An 11,023-nucleotide genomic window follows, 5' to 3' on the forward strand; every position below is an offset into this window, starting at 1 on the left:
ATAAACAGGATTTAAATAATGAGACACACGAATAAGTATGAGCAAAGAATTTATATTCCTCAAACGACGATTGAGCACTTGTCACATCCGAGTATTATGCTATAAATATCGAAATAAAAAATATATTCGAAGTTCTGGAACGCGCACGATCTCAAGCGATCGCATAAAATGCGGAAATTAATCAGGCCGCGTGCTTTTTGTTCCATGAGCTTCGGAGCGATTCGATTTTTCACATCGCTTTAAATGCTTACAACATTCATTGATCATTAAAGTAAAATCGTATGAAAAATCAAGTCGCCGACACGTCGCAAAGTGCGACGCGTTGCGCGAGATGTGCGTGTAAAAACGGATATTTTTTCCTTTTTCTTTCGCAACTTAAAATATTACACATAACTCTGCGATGATGATATGGATAAAGAATAACGCATATAATCACTTTATGAATCTCGCGTAAACATCAGTCTCGCATAAGAAATATAGCTAAAACACGCTTTTTTCGACGCGTCGCTGGAAATCGATGAGAAGAAAAAGATTCTCTTTTTGATTTGACTTGAATTAAAATACTTATGTACGCTTTATAAAGTATTCTAGATCTTACTTTAGAGATTTCGTAGGTAATATTTTTCAGAGATATTTTATAAATTTTTATAGTGCTTTTTTTTACATTTTTTAAAAATCAAAATACGCTTCTCGCGGATCTTTCTCTTTTTTACAGGAGAACTGATATTGCTACAATATAATAAATTATATAATGTAATAAGAAAATAATTACGTTTAATATGATGACACTCTACGTCCGATGTACTGTAAAATTATAGACGTTATTTAACGCAATTATTCGTATACGGGTTTGAATTACACATACGCATTTAGTTCATCCATTCACCTTGCTTTCGTTTTGCAAGGCGAACGTTAATTTCATTGACTCGTACGTCTTAATCCATACCGGATGTCCTACGCGAATTGCGTTGTTGTATATTTCACAATGCGATAAAAGTGTAACGAGCTCGAGAAATGTCTATTTGTTCAGATTTTCACGTTCGCACTTACATTACAATTTTTTATATAAATATGCATATAATATATATATTTCCTATATATTTTTATAAATAAAAATCTGTCATAAAACGTTAATAATTAGTACAATTAAATGTTTACTTAAATTTAAAAAAAATCGTGTCAAGCGCGCAAAAATTAAGCCAGGAAGAATTTGAACCAGATGATCGACAGCTTAATCAGTCATCTCGAATCGAAACAATCGTCAATTGTTTCGAATAATGAACGTAATAATAATGAATGAATCATCACACATTTGCAGACATTCTACAATATAATACAGATACATACAAAAATAAAATGCAAATCATTTAGCTAGCTTACCTTACCGGTATTATAGAGGAAAAAAAAGAAGAAGAGAGAGCGAGAGAGGGAGAAAAAGAGAGGAATGGAAATAAATTATTATCCGTTGCATGATCGTGCGTTACGTCGACTGCGACAATTGTTATCTCCGGATACGCAATGATCGTGCGACGTGCCTATCATGAGCAAGAGAGAACGTGTATACGTATGATACAATATTGCAGATTCTCTAGAACATGTAAGTACGTGTACTATGTCAAAACTAAAGGACTCTAACTCGCATTTTTTTTTGGTTCCGAAAACGTCGATTGTCGATCCGTTTTGCGATGACGAAATCCCCGCGAGATTTGCCTACATTAAATCTGCAGCATCGATCTGTTATTTCGAGAATCCGTGTACGTGCTTTCCTACGATACATAAATAAATGAATGCGCATACATATTTCGCGTGAGCAAAACCATCTTTTTATAGCACAACGTATAATAGCTTATGATTCATGCAAACATCTAATCGTCTTCGTTCTGTTCGAAAATATTTCTTATTCTTTATTTCTCGTCATATCTTTTCTTGCAAGAGACTAAGTTTCTCTTGTGGAAATGAAATTGTATTGATTTGCCAACGAATACAGCAGACTTGTAAATGATATCTTTCGTATTAGATATCCTACTTCGTCAAACGAGGTTTCGCCGCGCGATCTTCTCCCGCATGAGAAGATTAGGAGAAGAGAAGATTACGTCGCAATCTTCTAATTAATCGAGCTGGAAAAACATCTCCTTAATCCCGGTATAAACGATGACGATTATCGCACGTAAAAGTCCCTTTACTTCGCTCGACGTGTTGGCGAAAAATTGTGCCAAGGACACAATTGGACTACTACGTGCTGTGTCGCAATCGAGCGGAGGAGCCTTGACCTGATCTTCGAGGCTCATTAATTCGCGACGATTCGCGCGATGATTTTTCGAGCGAACGTTCTCACGGCACCCAAGAGAAGCAGAAGACAAACAGAAAACACACCCTTCCTTTGCTTATTTAATGAGATTGAAATCGATTCTGAAATTAGAATTCTAATAAAATTCGTAGTATAATAAAAAGCAGAAGATAATCTCCCTCTTTCTCGTAAAAAAATACACTCGACGCGTTTTACATTTTGTTAAGAGCTATCAAATATATTCACAGACGACCCATAATTCGCAATATTCAGGTTAGAATTCTATTTATATAATTTTAATTTATACGTGTATCTTGATTTATACATATTTTCTATATATTTTACGTATGCAAATGTTTTTTGTATTACACAATACATAAAATTGATAAGTATGTTGTGTAATAATAAAATGTAAAATAATTTTAAAATACAATCGAGTGTGCGTTTATCTTTTAACGAGGGTTTATTTTTTTTTATCATACTACGATTTTAGCTTTGATAAAATATTTCTCAGAATGTTGTCGTGGCAATTTTAATTGATTTTTTGGCGAATTTAAAAGATGTAAAGAAAGTGAAACAATAGTAAAATAAAAGCGATTACAATTAATAATATAAAAATAGATTTTTTAAACAAAATGCGCATTAGGAACACAATAAGTAAGCCCCCGATGCAATAAAATATAAAAATAATTGTGTATGAGCGGATGAAACAATGATAGATTATAAATGAATATAATAATTCTTCGATAAAAAATTAATATTAATAAATATTAATAAAAATATATTTATGAAATAACTAAGATCTTAGCGTATTCTTATATTTAACAGTAATCTCAAAATCAGATAATTATTTATTTAATAATAATAAGAAAATGACTAAAAAATAAAGGCTATTGATCTCATCTGAAAATGATTGAATTATGTTTACTTATATAATCAGGACTTTCGAACACACTTAACTCTGTTGCTCTGGCTCATTATATTTGTATATTTCATCGCGTTTCGGGGGATCCAAAAATCTCTAGTATATGCTTCGGACGTATGGCACCGAGAACGGAAATATATACTACGATACTTCCGCAGGAAATGAAAAAAAATGCGATAACGAATGCCTCAAATATACATATATGAAGGTATGTATGGTCGATATCGAGCGCACAGTTTCGTCCGCGTTATCACGCGACGCATTATCTAGACGATGACTAGATAATATTCGGCGGAGGAGGGAAGCCGGTGCTCCGGGGCCACTCCATTCATCGTGACACATTTATTTTACGCCTCGGGTATCGCGCTCGATTGATGCAATATGCGCACATCACATCGGCACAACCTCGCGAACTCCTCGCGGCTAAACTTTCTTGCAGGAAACGATTCCGCGCGCCGAAACGTTAGGATTACATAAATCACGCCATTTTCGAATGTATATTCCTACCGATGAAATTACTTGTTCCTCGTGTGCGAGGTCGAGTGATTTTAACCGAGATTGTCGGGTGAACGTGAACGTATGATAAAATTAGTAATCTAAAATTAGTAATATATAAATTAGTAATTATGTGAAATTATTATAGATCGCAGATTTATTTTTGACAATCGTGGAGTAAATATAAAATTAATAACTATTAATTTTTTTTCGATAACATTATCATGTCGTTCCGTCCACTCAAATATCTCAATTATTTGGATTTGAGAATATTGGGAAAAAAATTTGCCCGTCATTATAAATACAATTTCCTCGACGAATATAAATTCTTCTTCCTTGAATTATATAAAACAGGCCTTTCAAATCCAAGCAATATATTTCTCTCAATTTTACGATAATTAATATTTAGTATATATTAATAATTATAAAAGCTGTGGCCTTGATTTTTGTGAAAGTAAAATTCTTTAAAATAAAATCACATTGCTAGAAACTATATATATTCGTCAAAAATACTATATATATATATATATATATATAAATGTTAAATGACACTGTAATAAGAAATATTGATTTTTCGTCCAGGAAAATGCTTTCAGATTCTTCTCACCGAGAGAAAGCGCGTGATATGTGAATACATACTACTACATATCGTTACTGTGACCTGATTATAGCTAATTAGACATTGAAACCGATTTCATTAGATGCGTATGAATACACGTGTAGTCGCAACGAAATTGCCAATTACACAAAAAAATCTCTTGGGAACCTTTATACGAATAGCATTCTCCCTACATTATACAATAAAAATATTGACCTATGTTCTGTTCGTATATTTAGCAACGGATTCGATTTTATACGTGTAAAATGGAATATAGTTCATAAAATAGAACGAAAATTAGATGCACGTGTTTGCCGCTAAATATACAACGAAAACATGGGCGATTGTATCTATGGGAATTTAGCACCGAGATATAAAAAAGAATCAGGAGTCGAGAAAATTATAAAATTATAATATTCTTATAATTGTTTTAAAAGAGATACAAGAGAAACATTTCTTTTTTTGAAGAAATAAAATTACTATATATTACGAAATATAATTTTATAATTAACTCTATGATAAAATAATGTTTTTTTCGAAAAGAAATTCTATCATAGAACTAATTATAAAATTATATTTTGCCTTCTCAAAAGAGATGTAAACTACAAATTCCATCTCACAGCAAACTCATTCGAGATAAAGGTTACTTTCATTCTCGACTCCTGTGAGAAAAGCCTGAGTCGTGAGACGTTTGGTGCATCGTGTAAAAATCTAAGCGGCGAAATCTCCAAGTCTCTCGTGCCGCGACACACAATCTCCGACTACAGTTTATACGCGTGTCACCGAGTTTGTCTTCGCGTTCGAATCGGATGTATGTGTGTTCACGCGCGTGTATGACTACGTATATGAGGTGAAACGATGGCTGGTCATAGCCGGTCAGCATTTAACCGGGCACTCAAATCGCATTAAGGCGGTAACGATCGTACCATTTGGTTCGCCAGGGTCAAGCGTAGAACCTTCGTCGCCTTTGGCCTCGCTAGTAGTTATCACTTGCACTTGCTCTTACCGTCGAGCAGCTTCTTCCAGAGATCGAACTGCTCACTGTACTTGACCATGTGTATGCTGATGCCGCGCTGGATGTTGCAGGCGGTATACTGTATCCGCTTGTTCAGGAACTCGTTGGCATGGGAGCGCCTGATGCCGAGCTTGTGCGCGACAATTCCCGTAGTGAACACGTCCTCCAGTTTCAGGTACGTCTGGTCTAAAGCGGCGTCGTACAAACGACGCACCGTGTCGCTCGACAGTAGATACGCCGGCCCGGTAGTGAAGTCCGGGAAGACCGACTGCTGGAACTGTGCCTGTGACACGTAATACTTGCTCTTGCGATTCCGGATTGGCTTCCATTTTCTGGCGAGTCGGCCAAATATTACGTTACGGTCCTTTGCGTGTTTGTTAACGAATGCCAGCAATCGCGGCACGTTGATGAACATGTCGTCGTCGGTCTTTAACAGGTACTTCACCTTGGAACAATAAGTGTCCACCCATTCTAATGTCGAGATAGTCTTGAGCGTGAGATTCGAGTACGAATCGAGAAAGCGACCGCGTATCACATCATTGTACATGTTCTGCTCCTTTCGCAAGATCGCCTCCACTTTAGGATCCAGAGTAGTGCCGAGCATGAAGAGCACGCTCACATCTCTACGCTGGCCAAAGTGTCCCCAGGTCTGTCGAATTGCCGTTCGTGCTTCGAGATGCGTTGGCGCGGACATCACGATCACCACCAGTTCCATTTCCTTACCGAGGTTTGGACAGCGCTCAGGGATCGGCACCGTGTGGCCGACCTCGTATATGGCGCGCGCCGAGTCATTGCGAATCGCGATCGGCGCTGACCTGGTCGCGTTAGCCACCTGAATTTTCGCCACCTGAAGCTTCTCGTTCGCGCTTTGCTTCGAGTTGATTGATGTGCTCGCGGAAGACGACGCGGAGGACTGCGCGCTAGAGGATGTTGACAGCGTTGTGATAAGAATCGCGGAGTTGTTGCTCGCGTTGTGTGCTATATACGGACTCAAAGACACATTGTCCGAGTTGGAGTTCCTGGATGCTGCTGCTGTCAGCCGTGTGTCCACACTGAGATTTGTATGCACATGGAGGCCTTCTTGGTACACAGACAAACCTGAAATTTTGAGCAATCATCGATTGGAGAAGAATTTCAATTAAATTTTAAATATATTTTAAATATATTTAAAAACATTGATTAATTTTAGCATCTTAAAGTCTTAAATAAATGTTACAATTTCCTTTGCATTTTCTTTGACAAAAATAAAAACCAAGAATTTCTAAACAATTCAAATTTGTAGATACATGAATAATATAACAATTGTTTATATAGAATTGTATATGTTATCTAGAATTAATTTCCCTTAATCATTAAATTAATTATTCGCTTGAAGTCAAAGCAATATTAGAGGTCATCGCAATGCAATTCTCTCATTACAAATACTCACTGGTGTTCCGTAGCAAGCTGTACTGGCGAACATCATTAACGGTAGTACGATAATACGCGTAGAAGGTCAGGCCGATCAACGCGAGGATCAGGGTCTGCAGAAAACGACTCCTGAGATGCAGGTAGTGGAACATGACGGATTCTTGTTCTGGTCGCTCTTCTCTCTCAACGCGATCGTCCCCGGAGATTCATATCATTACGGTGTCTGCCGTGCGGCGAACGACCTGACGGTCGTAATCGCTCCGTCGTGGACTCCACCGCGATGGATCGCAGCGCTGCAACGTGCCGTCGTCCAACAGGTTATGCCCATACTGCGCGTGGGGCCCCACTCACCGTCGTTCGTGTTGTTCGCCCGTTCCCTCACTCCAAGGGATCGCGGACGAGACCCTGGCCCCGCGCGCGCGTCGCTTTCCTGCTTCCGACGACCGAGAAGACGTGCTCCGGTGTCACATCATATGTCGTCGAAGCGGCCGCCACGTTCGCACGTCGCCGTCATCGGTCTTGGGATGCGCTCGATGAGAGAATTCGCTTCTACCGACTGTTACCTCAGTCGTGGCATCGATGGGATATCGATAATGTGGATATCTATGGTGTGTGCGTGGTAGGACTTTCGACGAGTGTCCCTTCTCATTTCTTATCCTTAGAGCTTTAAGCTTTTTAGTTTCCCCCACCGACACTAGGTGATGCTATCCTTCCGAAAATGCGATGCGACTGCAAATGCAATTTGACAGCTCATCAGCTGATTCAAACTGAACACGTGTATGAGCGAGAGTTTAATCGCATTGTGTTTAATCAAACGCAGATATTGATTTGAAATCAAATTTCTCGTATAATCTAAACCTTGCGAAGAAATTTGATTTTAAAAATATATGTGTTTGATTATTTTTACAAAATATAGTTAATATTAAGAATTTAATGTGCGTTGAAAAAAAAACAGGTTTCTTTGTCTTAAAATTTTCCACAAGATTTGACTTCGAAAATTTGTCGAAAAATCTGGCATTACATTATCTGCCAACAGTGTCGTCGAGTCACTTTGTATGCGTATCTTCTTTCGGGGAGTGTCGTTTATCAGCGTATATCCGGTAAACGCGCGGTAGAAGCCTTGCAAAACGTTGTGAATGTTTAACAGCATCAGGCCGTATAATAGATGTATCGCCGTTACGTGCTTCAAACGTATTTCCGCTTATCGTCGTTTTAAAAGCATGTTTTCCTCGTATACCAGTAGCTGATCCTTGACGGTTTTAAAATTAGAAAATGACTGTCGATAACGGGATTGTCCGCGAAACATTCATTGATTTTTATGTCACGCAAAAAGTAACAAGATTATTTAACAATGAATAAATAATTCCTGCAACTATATATTATGTTAACTTGATTAATGTGAGAGGTAAGGAATTCTATATAAAGAAAGACTGATCGATAATTTAACAATATCTCATATATTATATTAAAGAAGATGAAAATAAAAGAATAACGAAGAATGTATTTCCCCTGAAATGATAGTTAAATGTTATTATGTTTCGTTTAAAAATGATGCTGAATTGATAAATAAATGAAAATTAAAATTGATATTAAAAATTTAACAATCGTTAAGTCAGAGAGAAATAAAAATTTTAATTATTTGGAAAAGTTTGACGTATTTTAAAGTAATTGAACGAGATAGGATACAAAAATTCATCAAGCTTAAAGTGCGCACGATATTTGTTAAAACTACTTCTTGAGTTGCAAAATTATTTTCTGTTCGAAATTAGCTGCTTGATATCCGAAGTGCCGAACATATTTCGGGCATATATCGAGTTTTACATAGTTCACCTGGGATAATATCTATTATCAATTTGATATACATATTTTATAACACGAGCTCTCAGAGCTATAAAAGAAGTATAAAGTATAACCATAATAAGTAGAATGCATTTTATCAGGAAATAAATTGATGACTCTGATTTATCGGGAAATAAATTGAGGAATGCATTTTATCAGGAAATAAAGTTAACGAACATCATGAAGGCGTTCGGTGGAAAATTGTGATAGACCTTCTAGAAACTCGGTCTGTGCGATAATATAAGAGTAAACATGCCCTTCACTTACTCCCATAAGACGAAGCAATGATTTTCCTAGGTAATGCGTTTTCCCTACGACCCTGAATTATTAATAAACGCTGGTACACAGATTATATAAAGGTGTACACAGTTACACTTGACTTGCAGACACTCCGTTTAGTTTAATCGCTGTGCAAATTATCTCGAGTACCGTGTATCTCTGTCACGTGGAAAACAGCTACGCACTAAACTTATTTAGTCACCCAAAATAGCGATTCATTGACTTAGAGTGTTTAAATTTTATTGACTTATTGTTATTGCAAGTATTAGAAAAATGTAACAAAAATATACGTTCTTAATAATATCTCTCACAATATATTTTCATATTTTAATGATTAATATTTTACTTTGTTGAAATCAATATATGACTTTTTATATTTATATGTTGAATTATAAATATTTTTTCTCGCTGTTTACTTTTTTGTAGTTTTAACTTTATAATAATGATAATAACAACAATTAATTATATAACAAACTGTAAAATTATATATTATAAAATAATACATATATATGTATATAGTGTGTGTATGTATGTATGTATGTATGTATATATATAAAATTTAAGGCATTAATAAAACTCTTGACACGATTTTGGTTCTTTGTATCATGATTGTATGTACACTTAATGACGCTTATTCCGACGAGGGTAGTTGCGGTTACGTGCACAAGATTTTCACTTCTTACAATTTAGACGCGGATCTCTAACCCTTTCTCTCTCTATCTCCTTTTGGATTTGGGAGAGAGAGGGGGTCCTATAGTTATTACCAAGACCGAGGGGGTTGATCGATAACCTATTTTTCCGCGATTGGCATGGCGCCAGAATTCCTGGCGAGTGGCTGCTGACTCTTTGACATCGCAAACAGTGTAATCCCTGTTCTCGGGGTAGGTCACGAATGTTTTCAAATCCCGATAAGGTTTCACGTGGCATTAAAGTCAACTAAGACAGCGACACAACGGAACTGATAGTCGTGAGGACCTTCTACATTCGGAAACGCTAAACACGTTTCAATAATTTACGACAGGAAATAATTATAAGTATAAAATGAAAATTGATGAAAGTTTATTTAAATTTTATCTCGTATTATCAATAATCGTATAATTATATTGTATTTTTTACAATTAACTATCTTTCTTTTTCTCTACAATTAACATAACTTATTACTATTATTTTTCATCGTGACGGAATTCGTGACAGAAAAAAAGTAAGTATTTAGTGCTTAATGAATTTTTTACTTACAATAGCCAGAAATGTAGTGTATATATACAGGGTGACCCATTTTAACTTAGGCAGCCAAATAACTCGAAAAATAAGCAAGATAGAGAAAAATGTTTTAGACAAAAGTTGTATGGTTTCGAGGGGGCCATAAGATGGTATCATTGGTTTGACCTTGAAGAGTCATTTGAAGGTCACGTGAAGGTCACTTCAATTTTTTTAAATGGAACATCCTATATATTTTTGTACATTCTTGTAGCTCATCTCGAGAGCTTTCCAAAACACTATAATTAAGTACATTTTCGTTAAGTACTTTTTGAGTTATGAGGCTTGAAATAATTTCTTAATTTTACATAAACCGTAAAATATCTTGTAAAATATTCATTTTTCGATTACCTTACCTTAATAGTTTTATGTACAAAATAATGAGAGGAATCAATTGGTGTAAAGAAAACACATAGTTGTTTCGAAGAAAAAATATGTAATTTGCAATTAACAATTCCATATTTTTTCTTAAAAACAACTATGTGTTTTCTTTACACCAATTGATTCCTCTCATTATTTTGTACATAAAAGTATTAAGGTAAGATAATCGAAAAATGAATATTTTACAAGATATTTTACGGTTTATGTAAAATTAAGAAATTATTTCAAGCATCATAACTCAAAAAGTACTTAACGGAAAGGTACTTAATTATAGTGTTTTGGAAAGCTCTCGAAATAAGCTACAAGAATGTATAAAAATATATAGGGTATTCCATTTAAAAAAATTGAAGTGACCTTCACGTGACCTTCAAATGACTCTTCAAGGTCAAACCAATGATACCATCTTATGGCCCCCTCGAAACCATACAACTTTTGTCTAAAACATTTTTCTCTATCTTGCTTATTTTTCGAGTTATTTGGCTGCCTAAGTTAAAATGGGTCACCCTGTATATACATATATATATATATATATATATA

General features: G+C 35.7%; 1 protein-coding gene across 1 annotated transcript; it reads right to left on the reverse strand.

The window, feature by feature from the left end:
- Positions 1-36: 36 nt before the first annotated feature.
- On the reverse strand, positions 37-7,259 carry LOC145963905 (beta-1,3-galactosyltransferase 1). The gene is made up of 2 exons (XM_083086236.1): positions 6,750-7,259; positions 37-6,418 (listed from the first exon to the last, which is right to left on the reverse strand). The coding sequence occupies exons 1-2, from the start codon at positions 6,880-6,882 to the stop codon at positions 5,292-5,294; spliced, it is 1,260 nt and encodes a 419-aa protein (XP_082942362.1). The 5' UTR covers positions 6,883-7,259; the 3' UTR covers positions 37-5,291.
- Positions 7,260-11,023: the final 3,764 nt, after the last annotated feature.

The sequence above is a fragment of the Camponotus vicinus genome, unplaced genomic scaffold (genome assembly GCF_025532165.1).
Source record: "Camponotus vicinus isolate PSW18456_S1 unplaced genomic scaffold, iyCamVici1.0 SCAF_13, whole genome shotgun sequence".
In the NCBI taxonomy this organism is placed as follows: Eukaryota; Metazoa; Arthropoda; class Insecta; order Hymenoptera; family Formicidae; genus Camponotus; species Camponotus vicinus.